This window comes from Rhinolophus sinicus, linkage group LG10, assembly GCF_036562045.2.
Source record: "Rhinolophus sinicus isolate RSC01 linkage group LG10, ASM3656204v1, whole genome shotgun sequence".
Lineage (NCBI taxonomy): Eukaryota > Metazoa > Chordata > Mammalia > Chiroptera > Rhinolophidae > Rhinolophus > Rhinolophus sinicus.
In genome coordinates, this window is record NC_133759.1 from 6,852,998 (window position 1) to 6,879,460 (window position 26,463).

The following is a 26,463-nucleotide window of genomic DNA, read 5'->3' on the forward strand; positions in this document are numbered from 1 at the left end:
CATATGATTAAACAATACTGTAATATATAAATTGAATTGTGTTGGCTCCATTTTCACACATAGTGTGCTTCTGTGTCATTAAAATTTTTTTTTTTTAACCCAACTTGTTTTTTAAACCAACTACCTTCCAGGTACTAACATACTTTTTTTTTTCAAAGCTACTGTGTTATAGAAAGACCTGTGGAATCACACTAAAAGCATAGAAGCAGACTTTCTTTATAGGAATTTAGTATATAATGACAGTGGCATTTCAAGTCAGTGGGCAAAGGAATTTCAATAATAAATGATAAAGGGACAAGTTGTTTGGTCTTTGGAAAAATTAAAATTGGGCGTTTACCTTACACTATGCAAAATAAATTCTAGATGGATCAAAGCATTATATAAAAAATACTGTATATTAAAAAAATTGGAATTGGATAATTCCCTGATCTTACGGTAGAGAGGACTTTTTCTGAACATAAAAACAAAGGAAGAAGCTATTACCACTGTTGAGAATTTAATTTTTCTCAGTGTTTTTCTTTACTCACTAGTCTAAAATATTTCAATATATTTCTGAAACTTTTTTTCTTCTTCTAAGCAGCACTTTGTATCAGGTCAAATGCTGACTTAGTGTACTTTCATTACTAGGATGTGTCAGTTTGGTGGATAGTGCCAAGTGAGCCGGTTAAAAGGATAAGAAATGCCTGTGTGTTTTAGTCTGTATAAATGGACACATTGAAATGTTCTTTGAAATTAGCCTTTTCCATTAATTTGTTTTAATTTGCCATTGAATCCATTATTAATATTTTTTAGCTTCCTCTGATTCCGTGGTTCTCAAATGATTTGGTGGGCTTATACAGAGTCAGTGAAGAACCGCCTGCGGTCTTAGTGACAAATAGAGTATTTGGAAGCAAATAGCTTCTGGCACCAACAAAAGTAGGCTTTAAGCATGGAGCACTGCAGAGGGTTTTATACTTTGGAGTCTAAACTACTTCAAACACATAGCTAGCTACTAACCAAAAGGTGTTTTTATCATAGAATAATTGAAATATTTTCATAAAAAATAGGAATATAATGAACACCTGTGTATGAAACTTTTATCAACATTGTCTACGTTTTATAGAATTTTTTCTACTTCAAAGCTATTGGTCTTTTCCTTTTTTTTGATGAAAGCTTAAAGAATGAACTTTGAGACTTTGTAGCAGATACTTTTCTAAGATACTTTCATTCCATTCTTTTTGAGCACTGAATATCCACCTTATTTGTTCTTCTGCTCAGGGAATAAATTTAAATTTAGATTGGAGTTTCTTGTAGTGACTTTTGAAGGTTGTGTTCTATAAATTACTGACAGGTAAGATTTGTTTGGAGCAGAATGGTTTTTCTTTAGAACCTTGATTTAAAAATTAGTTCTGAGTTTGGTTTGATATGAAATACTGTATTCTAAAACTAAAAGATTGAACAAATTATACTCATTTAGCTAAATGCTTGTCAAAAATAGGGGACATGGAACTTTAATTTCCTTATGTTACATAGTGGAAAGTCTAGAGAGCCTCTAAAATTAATGAGTCCACAACTAGAGATTTACAGCTATGCAAGTGATCATGGCAAAAATAAAAATGTGATTGGCAGAGGTTGGTGAGAGGAAGTTGATTTAAATGACTTAAACTCACCTTTCCTAAAGGACAGATCAGTGATTATTTAAAATTGGTAGATCAAGAATCAGAGGTCAAAGCATACTTAGCTATTTTTTGCTTTTCATATTATACATTCCTGTACTACTTGAACATCTTTTTCTTAGAAAGTGGATGTATTACTTTTACCCTCCCCACAGAAAACCAAAACTTACGTGGAATTCTACACTGAAAACTGAAGAAAGCTTGTTTTTAGGAAGAAAAGTTGGTGCAATTCTCCTTTATACTTAGTATCAGACCTCTGGAATTACTGAAACTTGAAAAAGTGAAAGGAAATAAAATTTCTAGGAAGATTCTAGGACTGCCTTTACCAACCACTATTTTAATGAAGGTTTTCTGGTTCTATAAACTGAATTTGCAGTTTTTCTTTGTATTTGTGTTTGCTCACATTTCTCTTCTTGCAGATTGAGACAAAGTTTTTGCTGCATTATTCTCTATACTTTTTAAGAAAATTGCTTTGACACAGTAGCTGTGGTTCCAGCACAGGCAATCTTCAAAATTCAAGCAGCCTCAGTATTTTATAGGAATGCCACTAATTTTTGAAGAAGATAAATTTTGGGAAAAGTAAATTTCAATTGACCTCTACTGTTCTTTTATAATGGAGGTAAAAAAACTGAAATATGTACCAGCATGGTAGAGAACTGGTTAATTGCTGTTCAGATAATCTCTCCGTTGTTCCCTTTTGAGCAGAAGGGTATATGTGATTAAGTATTAGAGTCACATGTTGTGCACTTTGTAATGCCGTTAGGTCTATATTTTGAGAGGTACCTTCTTAAGACGGACATTCCAGCCCTGTGTTCTTAACAAAGGGAAGCTTTGACACATGCTGTGCCACGGTAGTGAGTTTGTGAGTCACCTACTCTGGAGCGGCCTGCTCTGAATATGTAACAAAGGATGGCCTGGATGCTCCTCCTACTCATGTGCCATTGCCATCATTGATAGCTTAATTTTGAAGTCTCACAGCAGACCTCCTAATTTTCTACGAGAGAAGATAACTGAAAGCCCCTGCAGACAAGGAAGAGCTGGACGAGGGAGATGGTCGGAAGAGAGGTGAGAAAGGGACAGACGAGAAGTAAATTTCAGGAGCACTTGTGATCCTGCTCCCCAGCATAGGTTGTCAGTTTGGCTCAAATAAACTCATAAAAATTTAAAAAAAAATTAAATTTGATAAGACAACAGGCCATCAGCAGCAGTTTCACTTTGCACCCCCTTGACCTGCACTCTATTGGGTTTCCTGAGAAGTGGAGGCTCTCCAGAGAGTAGTGGCCTAGGAATTTTGATTTTAGACAGGATAAGGTGTATGTGTTGTTCTTTCTTTATGCCGAAATCTATTTTATAATCTGTACGTCATTATAAAAGATTTATTGCTGGGTCTATTCTATTTGAAAGCACCCGAATACAATTTGTATGCTTACATAGCACCTCACAGAACTAATACCAGTGTCAGTAAGAATTACATTTTTTCTTTGATCTCTTGCCGTGGTTTTTTTCCCAACGTATATACTAACCATTTACTAGGGAAAAACATAACATTTACGGTGGTAAGTTATAGATGTTATACGAACAAAGTCAATTCTTGTTTCACATTGAACTCTAAATGCAATGAAGCCTACCATGTGTGAGCCATTCAGAGAGTACCAAGACACAGTCTTGTCTGCCAGGTAGAAGAGATGAGATACACACACCTTATATCTGTAACGTAAGGCAGAACATGTGGGCAGTGAAAGAGAGACTGATATTTCTAGCCTGATGGCTCAAGGACACAAATCACTTTTCCAGACATTTGAGATTGGCTGAGAGTCCTTTTGGCAAAAAGGTTCACTTGGTTTGTGTTACTCTCATACCGTGCTGCTGCTTTTGTTCTGGAGGTGGGACTGATCGAGAAAGAATGGTATGAAAGTAGCAGCGGCAACCATCCGTGGATAGATTGCATGGTTGTCCCTGGTAATTGAGAGTTGCTATCCACCCCTGCAGATTAATTCTTAAGGTAAATACCCTGATGAAAAAAATTGTGGAATAGTCACATAGCAGTGACTTAGTTATTTAAGGCACTATTCAATTCCCTCCCACTTATTCTAATAATATTAATACTTATGTAGCACTCTCTGTGTGTAATGTACTTTTTTAAATGCTTTACATGTTTTTCTCATGTCAAATTTGTGAGGTAATGCTATTTTATACTCATTTTATAGACAAGAAAACAAAGGTTAACTGACTTGTCCAGGATTACACAGCTAAGGAGAGATTGAACTAGTATTTGAACCCAGGCGTTCTGGCTGTAAAATCCATGCTCTTAACCAGTAAGCTATGTTACAAAGGAATGTGAGCAGTGCATGGCAAAATGGGATTTTAGGTGGTCCCAAAGGGAGGTGAAGAACACGTCCCATCTCTTGGGTCTTGCCACAGCTGGATGGTATACCTGTTCCTTCACTGTAGGACATAGTTGGCAGTGGACATAGAACATGGCAGCAGGAATCTCGAGCTTCCTTGGTAGTCCTCTCTGTGATGGTCAGATAGCAGTTCTGCATGTGACTTATTGTCCAGTGCTTGGCTCTGCAGAAAAGATGGGTTGGCCTAGTGCTGGGTGGAAAGTGTGTTTTTGGCCTGTTTCATCTACTACTGTGACGCATGCTTTTGTTTTTTGTCTTCAGTGTGGGTTTGATTTATGAAATGTTTATGAACATATTTTTCAGATGCCATTAACTGAAAAAATAAGGTGGTATAGTAAAACTTTACTTTGGATTCCAGATGTATACAGCTGCCCTGAATATTTCACACTCCTGCAAGAGTGATTGCCCTGTGCATTTCAAAGTATAAAAACAATAGCATAATTTTGACTTCTGGCTATTCATTTTATTACTAGGAACCCTAAGGACTCTACAATATGAATAATTCTCTGGAGAACACCATCTCCTTTGAAGAGTACATCCGAGTGAAGGCGCGGTCTGTCCCGCAACACAGGATGAAGGAATTTCTGGACTCACTAGCCTCTAAGGGGCCAGAAGCCCTTCAGGAGTTCCAGCAGACAGCGACCACTACCATGGTGTACCAACAGGGTGGGAACTGCATTTACACAGACAGCACCGAAGTGGCCGGCTCTTTGCTTGAACTTGCCTGTCCAGTCACCACCAGTGTTCAGCCACAAACCCAGCAAGAACAGCAGATCCAGGTTCAACAGCCACAGCAAGTTCAGGTAAAGGAAATGTTGAGGTGCATCCTATTTAATAGGCTTTATTTGCCATCACAGTTTTGGTTAGTAGGAGCATCACATCTAGATACAGATGCCAGAGGTTATTTTCACTAGGGGGAATACTCTGGTTTTTTTTAAACATTTTCTTTAACACAAAGGCTTTCATATTTCATAGTTAATGCAAACTAAAAATATTTAGAACCACTGTAAACTGAAAAGACTACAGATACTTGTCATTTGCTTTAGAGAATTGAATAGTATAGAAATTAGAGGTCTTCTGGGACTGATTTGGGTGTGACATAGCTCTGTGTGACTGAAGCTTCCCTCTGTCGCCCTGAGCAAATGAAGAATACAGGGTTCATCTTGGTTCATCACTAAAAAACATGACATTTGGCACTTGTTTTTAAATGGAAAGGCTGATATATTTTAGTGATCTTCGTTTAGTTGTATGGTTTCATGATTCAGGTCACCTGTAGATTTTTAGGTCTGCATTTGCTATTTAATAATGCTAATTGATAAGCTTACTGAAAGAAGACTAATAAGCTTCTGAAAGGAGAAACTAATACATTTGCAGACCTGGTAAAATTTTTCTTTTTAGGGGGTCTTTATGTAAAACTAGTAATCTCCAGTTATAAATGCTGTTTTCTTGATACTGTCTATTGTGGTTGCATTTCATTTTGCCCTCAATACGTTTTCCACCAAGAAAATAGGAAAGGGGGTGGAACATGGAGAGGCAGGAGTGTGGGGAGTTGTGTCTGATTGATAAAGGTGGCGCCTTTGCGCCTTAGGAGTGCAGGCAGGCACCGTATGGGAAGAGCATGGCTCTGGGTCTCAATTGGACTTAGCTCTTATTTGTTGACACGATCCTACTCTTCTTAGCCCTAGTTTTTCTTCTGTCAAACAGGGATGATACTATTTAGTGAGACTAAAGGAGATAATAGACAAGAAAGCATCTGGGACATGGGGATGCAGTGACTTATTCCAATCTTTGTAAGGAAGGAAGGGCACAGGAAAGTTAGGTAAGAGAAGGCTGACTTTTGGTTCAAGAAATTATTCTGTTATTTTACAGCTTGGACCTCCTTTTTCATAAAATTAAAATAGTTTGGGATTTGAGTTTAAAGTGTTGTTTGAGACTTTATGTTCAAGATGGCTGATTGAGATCACCTATTAATATCATCTTCCATAAACCCCTTGTAAATAAAAGAAGAAATGTAAATAGTAAAATCCATGAGATAAGTTTAATATGGTAGACTCGTAAGAACACATATTTTCGCCATTCTGTGTGACTAAGTAGATACTAGAAGTGCTGGAAAAAACAAAGGCCATCCACAAAAAAACCCCATTAAATCTGAGAAATTACTAAAAGAGGGGACGCAGACAGAATCGGGTGACAAATGAATTCATGTAGGAGAGAACTTTTAGGTGAGGTAGAGCAGTTCTTAGGGTGCCCTGAGCCTAGAAGTGAAGAATAGAGCCTAAAGGATCCCCTGGGGCAGTCTCAGACCCATGGCTTGGGAGTTGACAAAGGACACACACGTGACTACATACATTGTGAATAAATGTCAGGTGCAGGATGAAGGTGACGCTGCTGATTGGTAGGGAAAGGATATACTCCCATTTAGTGGAGTAAGGCAATCTGCTCTTCTTTTGGAAATAAAGTCAGATATTTCTCAGAATACAAATAAGATACAGATGGCTTAAAAGTTCAGATAAAAACAAAACAATAAAACCATTAAAAGACAGTATTGAAAATTTTTGTACTTTTAGGTTGTGGAAAGCCTTCCTAAAGAAGAAAGTAAACTGAGAGATCTTTTCCCAGTCTTTTACCCTGAAGAAATCCTTGAAATAATTTTCAGGTCTCAGGGAACCCCTACATAAAAATTATATTTACAGATCATGGAACGTTAACTTAATTAGCAAGTTAGAGATATAATAATTCAATAATAATTGTCAGTGCTCTTTTGATAAGAATCATTTTTTTCTGTGGATCTACATTTTGGCCAAACTGTTAGGCTACTTTTTGTTGTGATTCCCTTCACATAGGTTATCAATTTTAATTCAAATTATTAGTATAGGTAGAGGAAACCTCATTTTTTCCTTTTTAAAAAAAATTTCTCACTTGAGGTTTTTTTTTTTGGTTGTCTTTTTCAAGTACTCCTAAAAATCTTATGACAGATTTTTACTATACAAGTTGCTGAGTTATGGTTTGTGGTATATAGACTTGTATGTGCAAGCGTAGTTTTTTTCCCTTCTATTTAAAATTAAAAATGACCTTTTAGTCAAGCTTTCTTGGGTCAAAGTGTAGTTCAGCCTAGCTTATCTTTCTTGAGACTAATCTTTCTTTCCTTTTCATAAATTTTAAAAATTCTTAAGGCAAATATATTTTCATTAATAACTGGCTTAAGCCAAATGAGATTTAATTTTTCTAAAAGTTGGCTCTGCAGATTTAATTTAAATATTAAAAATTGATGTTAACTAATGTTACTTACATAAAAATTGAGTGTTACTAAATCTAAAGCTGAATTGAAGAAAATTGAGTGTTACTAAATCATAAGTCAAATAATAAAAATGTGGCTGAAAGTACAACTTTATATAAAACTCTGAAAAACATTTTCTTAGTGACATCAGACTAAAATATAGGCACATTAGACTCAAATATAGGCACAGCAATTGTAGAATTATTGTACACACGTTGGTTTCTTGATCTTTTTTATAGGTCTGTATATACTCCTTTAAAGTATAATTATTTTGGGCAGGGGGGAATGTTGGGGAACAGTGCTTTTCCAGGGCCCATCAGCTCTAAGTCAAGCTGTTGTCCTTCAGTCTAGTGGTGGAGGGCGCAGCTCAGCTCCAAGTCCAGTCGCCATTTTCAATCTTAGTTGCAGGGGGCGCAGCCCACCATCCCATGTGGGAATTGAACCGGCAACCTTGTTGTTAAGAGCTCACTGCTCTAATCAACTGAGCCATCCGGATGCCTTATAGTATAGTTTTTGCAACTAAAAGCACAGTGAGGCACAGGGAGGTTGTCATAGTCTGACAGCTGGCATTTGCACCCACACTGTTTTAACTCAAGCCTATGCTCCTAACTAACTAGTGTTTCTAACACATAAAGAACTCGTACAAACTAGAAAAAAAAACTAATCAAGTAGAAAAATGAACAGAGGGTACAAGTAGACAGTTAATCGAAGAAATACAGGTAGTATTAAATAGGCATATCAAAATATGCTTTGTGCTACTGGTGATTATGGAAGTATAAATTTTTAAAGTGAAATGTATCATCTAGGGCAGCAGGGATATGAGAGCATAATAATGTAACTTTCTTGGAAGTGAATTTGGCTATACTTGTCAAATGTTTTAAGTGTGCATACCTTTGGCGTTGCATTTGTGCTCACAGATATATGTTTATATAAGGATATTCACTGCTGCATTGCTTATAGGTAACATTGGAAACAAGTTACTCTTTCAATGGGGGGGTGGGGGAAATGGCAAATAATGCTTCAATTGTAACAGCGTCTTGTCCTCTGTGATCAGAAGAATGAGGTAGACCTATACATATTGACAGGATAGGGTGTTTAACAAATCCGTGAGCGTCAAAGTTAGTATCATTGGTTAACATAGTAGCAAAGCCCAAAACAGTAATTGGACTGGGCAGTCGGGTGCTAAGGAGGAGAGCTTGAATTTCTTTGTAATTAAAAACACAAGTGTTGCTTGGAAATGTTTTGCTCTTTGAACTGGTAGGTATAGGACAAAGATTATTAACCTTTCCCCCCATCCTAGACATTTCCATGTGCCTGTGTTTACATGGAAAGCCCTTTCTTTGCTAGATGCTTGAGTATAGCAGTGAACAAGACAGAAAGCTCCTTGACTTTGTGCAGCCTACATTATAGCTGGGAGGCGATAGGTGATACCTAAAAAAAATCTTGTTATATAGTGATAATTCCAAAGGAGAAAAAGCAGTGGGGATGGCCAGGGTAAGTAAGTCTCAATGTACTGGTGATGACATTTGAGTTAAGACCGAAGAGCGTTGGCAAAGGTGGTTATCTGAGGAAAGAGCATTCCAAATCAGAACGTCCTCAGGTGGGAGCCTGCTTTTTGAAAAACGGCAAGAAGGCTAAAGTAACCAGAGTTCACTGGGTGAATGGGTGAGACTAGAGTGTATGCACTGAAATGCAGCACTGAGCAGATCTGCCTTCTCAACCCAAATGTTAGAGGACTCTGCCCCATAGCATTGTGTCTCAGCCTAACTCTTGATAAGAATAAAAAATTATGTCTATATTAATATTATTTGAAATATTAAGACAATTTACTACCTTGAGGGCGGAGGCTGTTTTCTAGATTGCTTTTTTAAATTAAATTGTGGTAAAATTAGATTGCTTTTTAAAAACCATTTGTCATCACTGGCTCTGCTCCTCTGACTTCATCTTGTCTAGCCTACGAGCAGCACATATTATATAGATTGTTGAATTTGACAAAGGAATTACATCCTTAGAACAGTTTTAGTGAATTGCTGGGAGACGAAGGTATATGTCAAAGGTTAATTAGAAGAGTAGCTGTCTGAATTAAATTGTTCCTTTACTGCCTCCTACTATCACACATTTCTTTTTTTTAATGGGGTGACAGTTGTTAGTAAAATTACATAGAATTTCAGGTGTACAATTCTGTATTACATCATCTATAAATCCCATTGTGTGTTCAACACCCAGAGTCAGTTCTCCTTCCATCACCATATATTTGATCTCCCTTACCCTCATCTCCCACCCCCCACCCCCCCACACTCACATTTCTGACCACCAAATGTGTGGGTTTTTCCCCCACACTGACCAGTTCTCTAGCACTAGCTGACTTTCCTACAATTCAGTTCAGTTCTGACACTATCTACTAGTAATTAGCATCAGATACCACAAGTTAAGGGATCAGTCCCATAAGACTGACATCCACTTAAGACACAGTCCCAGGTCCCAGGACTTCTGACTTGATTGGCTATAAATTGGGGTTCTCACTATACCTCCTTTGGTTCAGTAATTTGCTAGAAAAGCTCACAACTTGGAAACACGTTTACCGGTTTATTATATAATAAAGGACACAGATAAACAGCCATATAAAGAGTTAATAGTGTGAGCTCTGAACAGCAGGGTTGCTGATTTGATTTCCACGTGGGCCAGTGAGCTGTGCCCTCCACAACTATCATGATTCCCCGAAAATAAGACCTAGCTGGACAATCAGCTCTAATGCATCTTTTGGAGCAAAAATTAATATAAGATCCAGTATTATATTATACCTGGTATTATATTACTATATTATATTAAAGACCCTGTCTTATAGTAAAATAAGACCAGGTCTTATGTTAATTTTTGCTCCAAAAGACGCATTAGAGCTGATTGTCCAGCTAGGTCTTATTTTCGGGGAATCACGATAGATTGAAGATAACAAGCTGCCGCTGAGCTTCCAGAGGGGGAGCTGGATGGCTCAGTTGGTTAGGGCACGAGCTCTCAACAACAAGGTTGCCGATTGAATTCCCACATGGGAAGGTAGGGTGCATCCCCTGCAACTAAAGATTGAAAACGGCGACTGGACTTGGAGCTGAGCTGCGCCCTCCACAACTAGATTGAAGGACAACGACTTGGAGCTGATGGGCCCTGGAGAAGCACACTGTTCCCCAATATTGCCGAATAAAATTTATTGAAAAAAGAAAAAAGAGATACATAGTGCAGGAGCTTTTGTCCCCATGGAGTTGGGGTACACTACCCTCCTGGCACATGGATATGTTCAACCCAAAAGGTTCCTGAACCCCAACTTTTGGGATTTTTATGGAGGCTAAATCATGTAGGTATGATTGATTAATAACTCAATTTCCAGCCCCTCTTCCCCCTCCAGAGAATGGCTGGTGGGTTTGAAAGTACCAAGCTTCTAATCATGTCTTGGTCTTTTTGGTGACCAGCCCCCATCCAGGAGCCCAAGAGTTGCCTCATGAGAACACAAGATGTTCTTAGCACCTTTATTATCACTTAAGAAATTACAAAGCTTTTAGGAGCCCTGGCCAGGAACCAGAGACAAAGACCAAAATATATATTGCTTATATCGCAATATCACCGCTGCTTATGTCTATTTAAGATAGGGAGGCACCTTCTGAAGACAAAAGGAAGCATTCCCATGTAAAGCCTTAACAGTATGTACAATACTAGGAAAGGCCCAAGTTTCCTGTTGCTGGCAGGTCTGCCTGAGCTAGGTGAAAGAGGTTCATTTGGAACTTCCCTTTCAAGAGCCCTCTTGAGTTGGGTACTTTCCTAAAGCATTGACATGGAGTGAAATGTGTGTGCCAGAAGGAAGGCCCACTGATGGTGAATCCTAGGGGTTGGGTTTCACTTAGCATCTGTAGAATTGCTGTTTCTTCTCTGCCCTTCCACAGGGCAGAAACTGAGGCTTCACGTAAGGCTGGTTCATCAGTCTGGCCTAAGTGAAGGATGTTTTGGGAAAGGACTTCACAGCACTTCTTTTGTTGCCAGAAGTAAGGTTCTCAAAGCTTCAGTGGCTCAAAGTGCACCTCTTCCTCATTTGTCATCCCAACCTCTATCCTTTTTCTTTTTGCTGTTGCACATTCCCTCCATGCTGGGACATTCCCTAACCCCCCATTGCAGAGTAGAATTGCTGAGAGTGAGGAAGGAGGTAATTAAGAGCCAGACTTGGTCCTTAAACAAACATGCATTTGGTCTGCCTCTGCTACGTTAGTTAATGTCATCTTAGGCAAGTGGCTTAACCACTTTGAGTCCATTTCCTTATCTATATAAAGGCATTACAAGAATTTAGGTGTTGTGGTTACTTTGAGTATTACATAAAATATCAAGTCCTAAGCACAATGCCTGGCACATAGTAAGCCCTCCGTAAATAAATAATAGTGCCGCTGTTTTCGTCTTCCTCTTCTCTTCATTAGTGCCAAACATTTATTTATAAATAAGTATTCCGTTTGCCTTTTTTTTTTTTTTTTTAATAAAAAGCATACAGTGTTACAGATGCAGTTTAAATTTCTAGTACCCCTCTGTGAACACCCACCTCTCCCAGGGTAAATAATGAAAGTTTTGGTATGATATTTTCTGTGTTCATCTGGGTTTTGGGTTTTAGTTACAAATACCAGGCAGCATCCCCCCTCCTTCCCCTAGTGGACTCAGAAAAAGAATTGACTGAAGGATAGTAGATAGCTCAGGGAATTGATGGGAAGGCCAGAGAATGGGTCCTGCAGGCCACAGAGCCAGGAACGGGACTCAAGTTGCGTCGCTAGCCTGCGGCAGAGATCTCAGCCATACCACTGGGCACATCCTTGCCCTGTTACAGTTTCTCCTTGGGATTTATGCCGTCCTGCTCCATTTCTGCCACATTCTTCCAGTCTCACCAGAAAATGGAGGTTGTGGTTCCTGTTGCCTCATGTAGCTCCCTTCTGAGTCCAAGATTCATGCAGTGTGTCTAATTTGGGAATCCTTGGTCACATGCCTGCACTCTAGCTGCAGGAGAGTTTAGGAGAGAGATCCTGGCTTCTGCCTTGGGAGGTAGCACTCATAATATAGTGCATTTTACAAACATGGGTGTGCAGCCAAAGACAGGATTCAAATCAGCTACTCTCTCACCCTGATCATCACTTTGGATCAGTGAACCTTTTGTTTATTGCTGCCTTTTCTAGCCTTCCATGTCCAGTCTTTTACCCACATTTAAATCTCTTCCCTGACCATGTTTCTAAATTCATTTGTATAAGAATTTGGTAAATGTTTACTACTTGAATAAAGACCACTTTCAGAGGAGCGTTCTTTGAACAGTGAAATTTGACCAAGATCCCTAAGGTTTTGCTGACTAGTTGTTAACAAGGCACAAGTGGATTTGGATCCCAGGTGCTGTGATTCCTCACCTAACAGGGGGTGGGGTGGGGCGGTGTCTTCTAGCACACTGAGCACTATTGTCAGCAGTCCCTCCTCATGAAACTCAAACATTAAATAGAATGGAAGCCGTATATGCTATTGTAAATTTTCTGGTAGCCTGTCTTTTAAAAGGGGAAAAGAGGTGAAATTGATTTTTTTAAATCACATTTTATTTAACCCAATATATTATTTCAGCATTTAAGCAGTATAATATTACTAATAAACTATTTTTCCTTTTTTTGGTATAAACTTTTGCAATCTGGTTGTCTTCTGCACTTGTCGCACATTGTAGTTTGGACTAGCCACATGTCAAGTGATTGCTAACTACCTGTAACTAATGGGTATTGGACGAGTACAACCTAAGAAAAATGTGAGAAGAGTTGTTTCTTATTTCTTGTGGAAATAAAGTAACTTAAAAAAGTGTTTATGAGGTGGAATTTGGAAATTGACCCAACATATAACCCAGTTTATTCTCCTTTAAATAAAGTATTAGTTTTATACTCTTTAAGTAGCCAAAAGGAAAAAGAAAAATCAAGAAATGGTATTATTTAGATATGTGGTTTTTTTTAGCTTTAGTGATTGGAAGAAAAGATTCCTAATGAGATAATGCATGTGTTACTTTATGGTTTCTCACTGTACCTTAGTTGGAATACTTAGTCCTTAATGTTGTGTTGAGCTCTGGATTACTTAGGTTCTGAATGACACTGAGGAAAAAGAAATAGATTATTCATATGCAAACTAGTTAAAAGCCTACACAAGTGAGGTCCAGTAAAACTTCTAAATTTGGGTACATTAGAATCACCTGGAAGGTTTCTTAAAACAAAAGGCTGCCCCCCCACCCCCCCCATTCTGATTCAGTAGTAGGTTGAGTCAGTTCTGAGAATTTGCATTTCTTTTTTTTCCCCAGTTGTATTGAGATATAATTGACATGTAGCACTGTATAAGTTTAAGACATACCGTTTAATGATTTGACTTATATCATGAAATGATTACCACAATAAGTTTAGTTAACATCCATCATTGCATGTGTATAAGGAAAAAAACTTGTTTTTCCTTGTAATGAGAACTGTTAGGATTTACTCTCTTAACAACTTTCATGTGTACTATACAACAGTGTTAACTATAGTTGTCATGTTGTTCATTACATCCTTAGTACTTACAACTGGAAGTTTGTACTTTTTGACCACCTACATCCAATTCCTCTCCCCACCCCCACTTCTGGTAACCACAAATCTGATCTCTTTTTCTACCATGTTTCCCTGAAAATAACCTAGCCAGACAATCAGCTCTACTACGTCTTTTGGAGCAAAAATTAATATAAGACCTGGTATTATATTTATTATATTATATATTATATTAAAGAGCCAGTCTTATAGTAAAACTATAAGACCGGATCTTATGTTAATTTTTGCTCCAAAAGATGCATTAGAGCTGATTGTCCGGCTAGGTCTTATTTTCGGGGAAACACGGTATGAGTTTGGTTATGTTTTTCAGATTCTGTGTATCAGTGAGATCATACAGTATTTGTCTTTCTCTATCTGACTTACTTCACTTAGCATAATGCCCTCAAGGTCCATCCATGTTGTCCCAAACAGCAGGATTTCCTCCCTTTTTATGACTGAATAATATTCCATTGTATGTATATTGGGGGTGCCAAAAAAATGTGTGCAAGTGGACACTTTGGTCAGTGTTGCTCAAGCAGTAAGAGTTCGCTGTAATCAGAAATGTCTGGACGCTGATGGTAACCACTTTGAGCACGTCTGTAATTGCAGAAGTCAAATGTGACTTGTATTCATCTTCTGTTATCAGTATATATTGAGTATTATAATTTTAATAGTTTTTTCCTTTTCTTAAAATGTGTGTACATTTGTTTGGCATACCAAAAAATGGTTACCATCAGCGTTCAGAAACTTCTGATTACAGCGAACTACTGCTTGAGTAATATTGACCAAAGTGTCCACTTGTATACATTTGTTTAGCACCCCCAGTATCTATTCCATAACTTCTTTATCCATTTATCCATTGACAGGCACTTAGATTGTTTCCATGTCTTGGCTATCGTAAATAATGCTGGTTTGAACGTGGGATCAGATATGTCTTTGACAGTGTTTTTGTTTACAGAGAATTTGCATTTCTAACAGATTCTTAGGTCAGCACTGCTGCTGCTGATCTGTGGACCATGTTTAGAAATACTTTCTAAAAAACTTTATTGATAATATAAGTGAAATAAGGAATCTAAGAAAGAAGTCATGAAAAGAAAAGAAACAGAACTAGCTCAGAAGTAAGATCTAGTCCTGGTTTGGTAGCTGTACAAAAGACCCAGAAAGCAGTCTGTCCAGGTTGAAGTAGAAAGAATGCTCAAAAGAAAGTAATTAGCACTGTATACGTTATATGATCAAGAGCCCAGAAGTACAGTTATTTTAAGTGTATCCCTTCTGAACAACAATAACAAAAAGGCAATTAAAAACTGGAAACGGTGGTGGAAAGGTCTGATGGAAATGTGAAGGTAACTAAAATAGATTATGTGGTATTAATAAAAGGTAAGAAACAGTGCTTTTTGAAGCAGTAAAACCAAACTCTTTTCCCCAGAAGTGTCCCCCTTCTTTTTCCTAGGATACACTAGACTTAGGGATGGTCTTTTTCCTTTTTGTATTTCTTGAGAAGCATCCTAAATCTAGGCTTCAAACTGCTTTAAAAAATTTTTTTGTTTGTTTAGATCTCTCAGTTGGTTTTCTGACCTAAGTATTATAACCTTCAAAATTACAGTCAAACCCATTAAGAAACAGAGTTAAAAAAAAAAGAAAAAAGAAAAAAAGAAACATAGAATTAATAAAAATAAAGCACAGTACCAACTTCTGAATGCCTTTCTTAGAATTTTGCCTTTTCCTTTTTTTTAAGGAATCTTTTCAGAGCTATCTTCAAGTAAATTTTTTTACTTTGCTGAGTTTCCAAATTCTTACTATGACCATGTAGTAATTATCTAATCAGATAAAAACTGTTTTATAGAAATAAAAAATGTAAAGGGAGGTAATCCAAATAATATTTAATTTCTTATTGACTCAGGATACTTCTGAATAAAAGTGATGAACATATCTGATTTCTTATTCACTGTGTTGACATTGGTAAAGAAATGTCAGAAAGCGCTTTAACACTTAGCTCTCACTCCCCTAATTTTCAATTTTAACTACTTCAGCTATAAAATTCCATTAGATTATTTAGGCTTATTTGTTTTGGAGTATTCCTTAGTATTTCAACTGACTTGTTTCTGTTGGAAGCTTGAGTAAGTGGTTTCTAAGACAAATTAATTAAAAGACATAGAGTAAAACCATGAAGGATATGAGCTGTGATTCAATAATGATAACCAGATTTTTGAAAATTTTTAAAAATCAAGTAATAATATAGTTATAAAACATACTGCGTATTTAACTCTGTAGCAGTGGGTCTTAAAGGGTGATTCAGGACCTGGTGGTCCCCAAAACACTTTCAGGTCATAGCTGTTATTATTATAACACTAAGGTGTTGTTTGCCTTTTTCACTCATGAATGTACAGTGAAGTTTTGCAGGGCAATGTGTGATGTTTGCACAACAGATTGAATGTAGAAGAATCCAGCTGCCTTCAGTTAAGTCAGCCAGTAAAGAGGTTTGCAAAATGTGAAACAATGCACCTCCCACTATAAACATTTTGTTGTGGCAAATAAAGTTATTTTTCATAAGAACATGTTATTGATGTTAACGTGATTGGTTTATGTGGTAATTTTTAATGAATTAATATTTTTAAGTTTTCTAGTTTTAATTTCTAATACTATAAATATCAGTAACTATACCCATATAAACAAAAGCTCTTTGGGTTCTTCAGTAATTTCTTTTGAGAGGGTCCTGAGACCAAAAAGTTCGGAAAACTGCTGTTCGATGGTAATTAGCTTCATAGTTTTCTTTCTGTCCTCAGTGTAAAGCACCCGTTCTCAAACTTGAGCATGCACCCGTCACTGGGGTCACTTGTTAACATACAGATCGCTGGAGATGTTCCCCAGAGCTTCTCATTCACTAGTTCTGAGGTGGGCTGAGAATTCTAACAGTCTGGGTGGTGACGCTGTTGGCCTGGGAACGACATTTTTTAAGACTCACTAGTATAAAGAAATAATGCTTATAAGGAAGAAAATCTGCTTTTTGAGCACCTACAATATGTAAATAAATATTGATTTATACTCACGCCAACTCTGTAAGGAAGTAGGCATTCCTTCCCTTTTTATACACCTAAGGAAACTGATACTTAGAGGACTCACAGCCAGAAAAGTACAGCCTTAATTCCAGTTTGTGACCTTAAGGCCTGTGCTCTTTACACAACTTCCTTGCTTATCTCTCTTTTAAAAATTAGTAACAGCTTTATTGAGATATAATTCATTCATTTAAAGTGTACGGTTAAGTGGTTTTTAATCTATTCAGAGTTATGTAACCATTACCACATCAATTTTAGAATATTTTCCCCACCTCAAAAAAGAAACCCTGTACCCATTAGCAGTTACTTCATATTTTCCCCAAACCCCTGCTCCTAGACAACCACTAATCTACTTTCTATTTCTATAGATTTCCCTATTTTGGACATTTATATAAGTGGAATCGTACCTATATAGTCTTTTGTGAGTGACCTCACTTAGCATAATTGTTTTCAAGTTTCATTTGTGTTGTAGCATGTATCAATTTCATTCCTTTTTATTGTTATAATCTGTTGTATGGAAATACTACATTGTATTTATCCATTTATCAGTTGATGGCTTTTATCATTTGGGTCCTTTACCCTTCTTGGCTGTTATGAATAATGCTGCTGTAAGTATCCATGTCCAAGTTTTTGTGTGGACACATTTTTAATTTCTCTTGAGTATATACCTAGGAGTAGAATTGCTGGTTCATATGGTTTGTTTTTCATATCTTTGTATGTTTAACCTTTGATGAATTGCCAGACTGTTTTCCAAAGTGGCTGTAACAATTTTACATTCCCACCAGTAGCAGCATATGAAGATTCCAATTTCTAAACATACTCTCCACCATTTGTCTTTGTTTTATAGCCACCGTAGTGGGTTTCAAGTGGTGTCTCATGGTTTTGATTTGCATTCCCTGATAGCTAATAATGTTGAGGAACTTTTCATGTGCTTGTTGGCCATTTTCATATCTCCTTTGGATAAATGTCTATTCAGATCCTCTCACATTTGTTTGTGTATGATACGAGGAAGATGTCCAACTTCATTCTTTTTATATGGCTTGCCAGTTGCCCCAGCACTACCTTTGGTTATCTTTTGTGATGTGTCTCCTTCTGTTATTAGATAGATACAATCTCTCATCTGTCTTCTTGTTTTCTACTTTCCTAATTCCTACCTATGTTTAGAGTAATTTAGATATGTGTATCTGGTGGGGAAAGCTTTCCTTTTAAAAATTACATACAGGTAACCCCCATATAACATGGTTGTTAGGGTCCTTAAAAATGCCGTGTTACGCGAATCCGTGTTATACGAAACAAAGAACTAATACGAAAAAGGAGGTTAGGTTCCAAAATTTTAAAAAACATACTATTATATTTTTATAATTAAAAGAAATATCTTTATTAAAGCAATTTTCACCAAAAGTGTAACATATTAATATGTATTAAATAGTGTTTTCTTTGTCATCACTATTGTGTTTCCCGGAAAATAAGACCTAGCCGGACCATCAGCTCTAACGCGTCTTTTGGAGCAAACATTAATATAAGACCCGGTCTAATTTTAATATAATATAAGACTGGGTCTTATATTAATGTTTGCTCCAAAAGACGCGTTAGAGCTGATGGTCCGGCTAGGTCTTATTTTCCGGGAAACACGGTAAGCACCATTAACCGAAGGCATTTTCTTTTTGACAAGATATCTTCATCCTCTGAACTTAATACTCCATAAACAAAATGGATTTAAAATTCTAATACATTTTAAAATTTTGCAGTCAAATCTGATACGACATCCACCCTTGAATAAAAAATTTCAAATGAGATATCTTTTGCTCTTAAAAGCTCTTATTATGTTTCATGTTGTTCGGGAATTTCTTTAATTCTCAAACCGTGTTAGAGTGAAACCGTGTTCTAGGATGCCGTGTTGTACGAGGGTTCCCCCCAATTCTCGAACCATGTTAGAGTGAAATCATGTTATAGAAGTGCCGTGTTATACGGGGGTAGCTGTACTATTGCATAGCATCTCGTCGTGCTGCGTTATGTGCTGACGTAGCAGCCATAAGATGAGTTGCATTGTTATCACAAATGTAATTCAGGATATCACACATAACCTTCCTTAGAGTAAATGATCAGGAATCTTGTAAGGTTTTTTTAATAGCTTCTCAATTAAAACAAACGTATCTTAAATAAGCACTCTGACAAAACAAATGAACAGACAAAACAAAATCAAACTCATAGATACAGAGAACAGATTTGTGGTTACCAGAGGGGAAAGGGGTTGGGGGAGTGAAGTGGGTGAAGGAGTCAGTTGTATGGTGAAAGATGGTAACTAGACTTTTGGTGGTGATATCTTTGTAGTGTATACAGATGTTGAATTACAGTGTTACTCACCTGAAGCTTATGTAATGTTATATACCAATTTTACCTCAATTTTTTTAAAAAGGCACTCAAAGGAATCATTGAACAGTGCCTGCTTTTTACCAGTAAAGTTGGAGATCTTTCCGAAAGAAATTTCAGGAGTTTTATCTCTACTGTGTTTTCTACCAGTTGTCTGGTGGGAGTGGTTTTGATCCTGAGTTGGGAATTGAATGCCTGTGGAACATACTTGTCTTTCTGACCTTTTAGAACAGTGGTCCCCACCCTTTTTATCGCTCACTCCATGGATAAACTATTTTTTGAATATACACATAAGTATATATTTCTAAATGATGTACTTATACTACTGTACCAATATGCAAAAACAGAGGGATCACATTTTACAAGAAGAGTAAACAAAGGGAGCGAAGGTTTTGCTCTTTCCTTTGTAGACAATGCAGCGTAGTGCTGGAGACTTCGGCATGTGGTTTGGGAGTTGTGGCCTCCTCAGAAGCCTTGGGTATGGCAGCTCTTCCCTTCATATCACCTGGGCTTCGGCCTGAGAGCCTCCCTTCCCTTGAGAGATGGATTCTCAGTGTTGCCTGTTTCACTGACTGGTGCATCTTATCGCTGCAGGTACAGGTGCAGGTACAGCAGTCTCCGCAGCAGGTCTCGGCTCAGCAGCTCTCCCCGCAGCTCACTGTTCACCAGCCTGCTGAGCAGCCCATCCAGGTCCAGGTGCAGATCCAAGGCCAAGCACCGCAGCCGGCAGCCCCTTCCATCCAGACCCCGTCTCTGCAGAGCCCCAGCCCCTCGCAGCTGCAGGCGGCCCAGATCCAGATGCAGCACGTGCAGGCGGCCCAGCAGATCCAGGCTGCAGAGATCCCAGAGGAGCACATCCCACATCAGCAGATCCAGGCGCAGTTGGTGGCTGGCCAGTCCCTTGCTGGGGGTCAGCAAATCCAAATCCAGACCGTGGGTGCCCTTTCTCCACCACCGTCCCAGCAGGGCTCACCGCGGGAAGGAGAGCGGCGGGTTGGCACAGCCAGCGTTCTCCAGCCAGTGAAGAAGCGCAAAGTGGACATGCCCATCACTGTGTCCTACGCCATCTCAGGGCAGCCGGTGGCCACCGTGCTGGCCATTCCACAGGGCCAGCAGCAGAGCTACGTATCTTTGAGGCCAGACTTACTGACAGTGGACAGTGCCCATCTGTACAGTGCCACCGGGACCATTACTAGCCCTACAGGAGAAACCTGGACCATCCCTGTGTACTCTGCCCAGCCCCGGGGAGACCCTCAGCAGCAGAGCATCACCCACATCGCCATTCCCCAGGAAGCCTACAACGCCGTGCATGTCAGTGGCTCGCCCACAGCCCTGGCAGCTGTCAAGCTGGAGGATGACAAGGAGAAGATGGTGGGCACCACGTCTGTAGTGAAAAACTCCCATGAAGAGGTAGTGCAGACCCTTGCAAACTCTCTCTTTCCAGCACAGTTCATGAATGGCAACATCCACATTCCAGTGGCTGTGCAGGCTGTGGCAGGCACTTACCAGAATACAGCTCAGACTGTCCATATATGGGACCCACAGCAGCAGCCACAACAGCAAACCCCCCAGGAGCAGACGCCGCCGCCACCGCCGCCACCGCCGCAGCAGCTCCAGGTTACTTGTTCGGTAAGTGCAACTTGTCTGTAGGGCAGCCTGCTCCCTCAGGGCCCAGTGCAACACAGAACTTACCTGGCAACCTCTAGCACCTGGCTTGTTTACTGCAATGATGCAGGTAGTTAACGTTTTAGTTGGGGCAGGGAAGGGGCAGAAGCAGCAGCTGAAGCTGTGCAGCAGTCAGGAGTTCTAGTCTCAGACCTGGAGGTAAATGAAAAGACCGGTAACTGCCTTGGAGGTTGCCCGGGGTGCTTCATTGTAATGTCTTTTTAGGAAGAGCAGAGTTCTAGATAGACACTAGTGGGACACCCCAAGTGTTACCTTGTCCCAGCAGCTACCTTCTGCATCACCAGTGAACAGACCTGGTGGAACCCCTGTAGTGTAGCCCACAGACTATAAACTCATCACAGTGGAGGCTGTGGAATTGTTCCTTCTTTAGTTGTCATCTGTGGACACAGTGTAGGTGAATTACTAATAGAAGAGGTGAAACACCTCCTGGTTGGGCTATTACAAGGGAGCACCTTTGGGAGTCTTGAACAAGCCACCTATGCAGTGAGATTGTCCAAAGGTGTTTTTATTTTCCTTAAAAATAATCAAGATAAGCCTTGGTTAACTGAGTTTTCTGTCATGGCAGCTATGTTGAAAATTTCTTTTTTACTTTGAAATAATTTAGATCTACAGCAAAGTTGCAAAAATAGAACTCTGTTGAAATTTAAACTTGAAAAGTGTTTGGCTCTTTCATCTTTAATAATGGTTAATCTTCTTAAGGCTCTCATCTTGTAAGACTGTTGGTAAACTTTCTGGCCCCTTTTCTAGCAGACGTCTAGCGTGGATGTGGGGCTCTGGTCTCAAGGAACTGCTGAAGACTGCCTCAGCGGGCGGGCCTCCTGGGAACGCTTGAGAGGGAGCCGCCGTAAACAAGGCCCTGCTAGACCAGGGAACACGCTCCTGAACGCAGGCCCTGGTGGATTACACAGACACTGACTGAGTGCTTTCAGAAAGGCAACAGTATATTGTTTGAGGTGACTTTGTTAAGGGACTATTAATTACCCAGTTGTCGGGCTTAGAAGAACAAGACGGAGTCATTGCTTCTGGTGGCTTATAGTCTGGCTGTAGGAATAAGAACAAGAACATGATTTCTGTTTCTTTGAATTATTTATAAGGCAGCATAATCAGGTGTGACATTGTGTGCCACACACACAAAGACAAAATGGGAATTCACAAATCATTCTAGGTTAAAAAGTCAGCAGAGGCATCTTGGTGCGAAAAGTGGCATATGCTCTGTGGTTTATAGCAGATTGACAGAAGAATGGAGCAGCCTGAGTACGAGTCAGAGATCGGAAGAAGGGACATGGCCTAGGGCAACATGAGACAGGAGCTGGGAGAGGGGTTAACGTGGGGGAAAAGCGGTTGTCTTCCTAAGTGAAGAGTTGAGTTTGAGCTGATGGTCTGTGGTGGGAAATTTTTCCAGAATCCTGAGTCTTGGTAACATGAAAAATCAGGTGCAGGTGATAGAATTGGTTACATGTAGGAGACCAGCCAGGAGACTTGTGATGGGGCTCTGTGCTCAGCTTTTGCTCATGGGGATGGAGCTCTTCAGGCCTCTTCTCAGCTCTCTCTTGCGCCTGCTGGACCAATTTGTAGGTCAGGCCTCTTGGTCTCATTGGTCTCTTTATAATTTGCATATTTGGGTCCTTCAGGAGAACATCTTTTCCGGAGTTCATTTTAGTGAGCCCATGTTCTTTAGTTCTATTGTTCCCTTTGGGAAAGTCTTATAGGAACTTATATCAAGTATTATTACTAGAAAAAGAAAAGTTGGGAAGAATACCCATCATGCAGTTTGTCCATTTACACTCCAGACATCCCCTGCCCTCCATATCAGGCTCTGTGCTGGAGAACAGCGATGAATCAGACAGTCTCCGGAGCATTCACAGCCCACGGGGAGAGGAGTTGTGCTGTGATGTCACTTGAACCCTAAAGAGAGCTGATGCCAAAGGACTGTGCCCCTTCGCTCCATGCCTTTTATGACAGCCCTCTTACCATACGCCTGTCTTTAAAACCTGATGATGGCGAAGCCTCCCTCCCTTGCCTCTGCTCTGCTTTACTCCGAGTGCTCAGAGGCCTCACCGCACAAGCTGACTCCACTTGCTACCCAGTTTCCTCTTCACCTCATGGCCGAGTCTGCTCTCGTCACGCGGTTCCTCCAAGCTCAGTCCCAGCCCGCTCTTCTCCCTCAGGGATTTCTGTCCTGCATGGCGCTTCTCAGCATCCTCTAGCTGCTGCTGCTGCTGCTGCTGCTGCTGCTGCTGAAGGTCTAGTCCAGGGGTGTCTAGACTTTGTGCACCGTTTGTCACCAAGGGCCACATGTGGTAAAATACACAAACAGCCGGGCAACTCACTCGAGGTGAAGTACGTATTGCCTCACCTGGTTTATTTAAGTAAACTAAATATATTTTTGGAATTTGCTGCGGGCCAATTAACAATGGATTGCGGACCATTGGCCTGCGGGCCGCAGTTTGGACGCCCCTGGTCTAGTCACTGACACCGCCTGCCAGCACGTTCTCAGTGTCAGTCACATGGTAACTCGCACAGCAGCCTAGTGAAGTATATACTACAGTATCTCCATTTTATAAATGAAGAAACTGAGGCACAGAGAGATTAGACGACAGTGCCAAAGCCACCGTTCATAAGTAGCAGAGTTGGGATTCAACTCGGCATCGGCTGGCCCTGCAGCCCGTCTTGGCCCTTGTGCTGCACCGCCACAGATTATGTCTCCTGCGCGCCTTTCCCTTTAGGGCCCTTCCTACGAGTTCAGCAGCCTGCGTATTTACATGGATTTGCTGAAGATACCTCAGCTCTTCATTAGCATCATCTCTGCCATTGTCGAATGCTTCCCCATCTCAGCCACCCATTTGTTTCAGCCAGAAACCCAGGAGCCCTCCTCAAGTCTGCTTTCCCTTACTCCTCACGTCCAGCTCATCAACAAGCCACGTTGCTTTTACCCTTTTAACCACCAAACTTCTCAGAATCTCTTAAATCATCTCCACTGCTACTGTCTTAGTCCAAGCCAGTAGCACCTGCTTCCACTTTTTGCTCTTCATTCTCCATGGATCAGCAAGAATAATTTTCTTAAAATGTAAGATTATGTCATTTCCCAGCTTAAAACTCTCCGAAGGCCCCATTGTAAATACGAAAAAAACTACACTAGTGTCCAAGGCCTCCTTCCATCAGTAGTTTTCCACCTGGGTGAGGTCATTACTTCTCCTACCCACTGATAGACATTTGGACACGTGTGGAAGAACTTTGGTTGTCAGGGTGCTTGGAAATGCTACATTTAGTGGGTGGAGGTGCCCAGTGGAGGGGCCCTGGCTAACAAGCCAGTAGAGAAGCACTGCTCCACTTGCTCTGGCCCCCACCTACTTACCAGTCAGAATCCTAGATTTTCAGCATGAGTAGATGGTGTTGCCATTGAACAAGGTAGGGAGCGAACTCTGAAGAGAATAGTTCCGGATGGGGTGGGGGGTGGGTTCTCTCTATAGACGTTAGTGTGAGGTGGCTGTGAGATGTGCAGTTGGGGGGATACAGTACCCACTGGGTATATTTAAGGGAGGTCTGGTTAGTGTAGTTGGAGGCACATATTGGCAGTTAGCCGTCATTTCCACAAACATGGAAATCCAAACTGGGAAAGGGAGACTTAACAAGGCAAATTGGTAGTTGAACTGAGAAGTGTGTCTAGAGTGGAGCTCCAGGGTTGATAAACATTTAAGGGCCCGGCACTGGTATTGTTTTGGCTCCTTGTTTAATTATGTTATCAAAGCTAGTAGGATAGTTTTTATTTTTCTTTGTTAATAAGCAAATATATGTGTTATAGAATTATTTTGCTTTCAATTTGAATGGTTTGACATTCCTCAGCCCTCAAATGGAGAATTGGTATGTAGCCAGGTGTGTGAGACCCAAGAACCTTTGTGGGGTATCTGTATTCATGTGGGGATTCCGACCTGGGCGTTCTCTGTACCTTTGTCTATGTAGCTCGGCTGTCAGACCATTGAGGACAGGACCACTCTACTTGGGACCTCCTGTCTTCAGAAAATGTCCTTACAAGTCTGAGCCGTATTATTGAGAAGGAACATGACAAAAACAACCTTAGATGTAGCGAGAGAAGCCATACAGATCTTCAAGTCTTACCCTCTCGTCTTGCAGTGGCAGGGAGAGGGACATGACTTGTTTGTTGTACTTTTATTTCTCTAAACAATGATACTCAGCCATGGTTGGACTTGAGAATCACCTGAGGAGCTTTTTAAAATACTGATAGCAGTAGGCCCGCACCTTAGACCCATTAAATAAGGATCTCTGGGGATTAAGGTTCAGGCATGTGAGTATTTTTTAAAAGCAGTCCAATTGATTTTAAGGGGCAACCAAGTATAATATTCACTGCTTTGGACACTTGATATTCAAAAATGTGGTCTGCATAGTAGCTCCCTCACTTGGAAGCTTGTTAGAAATGCAGGATTTCAGCTCCTATCTGAGACCTTTTTAATCAGAATCTGTACTTTACTAAAATCCTCAAGTGATTTGTTTGCTCATTATAGTTTGACAAGCAGTGCTTTGGGCCAGTAGTTCTGAGCAGTGACTAAACTTAGGATTGCCTTTTTACATGCGAAGTTTTTAAAAAGACTGATACCTCTTTAAAAAGAGATTCTGAGGTAGAGCTCAGGTACTGGTTTTTAAATCAGACATTCAAAAGTATAGCCAGGGCTGGGAATCACTATACTAGGCTTTGCTATCCCTGGGGTAAGGAGTAGAACTCCAAAGTTTCTTGACAAGTAGGACAGCAAGGAGAAGAGATTTAAAACAGAACAAAGCTATAACATTTTTCTGGCAGTTTTGCCAAACAGCCTGATGCAAAACAGTATTGACACATTTTGGTGGTTTCTTTTTCATAGGCTCAAACTGTCCAGGTTGCTGAAGTTGAACCACAGTCACAGCCACAGCCTTCCCCAGAACTTCTGCTTCCAAATTCTCTGAAGCCAGAAGAAGGGCTGGAAGTGTGGAAAAACTGGGCCCAGACCAAGAATGCTGAGCTAGAGAAAGATGCTCAGAACAGACTGGCACCTATTGGGAGTAAGTGGAAGGGAGAAGCGGGTCAACTCTGTCTTAAAATGCAGTGGCACTAAAACAGCAGGAGGACAGAATGGCAGGAAAGCGGTGTCTCTTGGCCCTGGGGACTAGGGAGCTGCATCTGCAACAGTATACTGAACTCCAGGCGAGCGATAAGCAGACCTGACCAGCTGCAGATGAACAGGATTTGTGGGATTTGCCCAAGACCAGGAATTTTGGTACACAGAGATTTCTGAAGTCAACCTAGATTCGGGGCAGAGCGACTTCTGGGAGGAGGTGGGAACCAGTGAGTGTGCTCAAGGCCGTTCTTCCTTATCATTCTGCTTATATACTTCCTCTTATTACAGAGGGTGGATTTTTTTTTTCTTTCATGTTGTGGCC

At 40.1% G+C, this 26,463-nt stretch overlaps 1 protein-coding gene across 5 annotated transcripts in view; it reads left to right on the plus strand.

Annotated features, from left to right (window-relative positions):
* The window catches only part of QRICH1 (glutamine rich 1), a 41,238-nt gene that overhangs the window by 4,732 nt on the left and 10,043 nt on the right, over positions 1-26,463 (plus strand). For 4 of the 5 annotated variants that reach the window (XM_019723899.2, XM_019723898.2, XM_074312375.1 and 1 more), the window contains 3 exons: positions 4,534-4,863; positions 19,942-20,976; positions 25,908-26,085. In XM_019723899.2, the coding sequence (XP_019579458.1) occupies positions 4,555-4,863; positions 19,942-20,976; positions 25,908-26,085 (1,522 nt within the window). In that variant the 5' untranslated portion in view covers positions 4,534-4,554. Of the gene's footprint in view, positions 1-2,330; positions 2,721-4,533; positions 4,864-19,941; positions 20,977-25,907; positions 26,086-26,463 lie in introns of those variants that run through there. The other variant, XM_019723900.2, reaches the window with a different exon arrangement.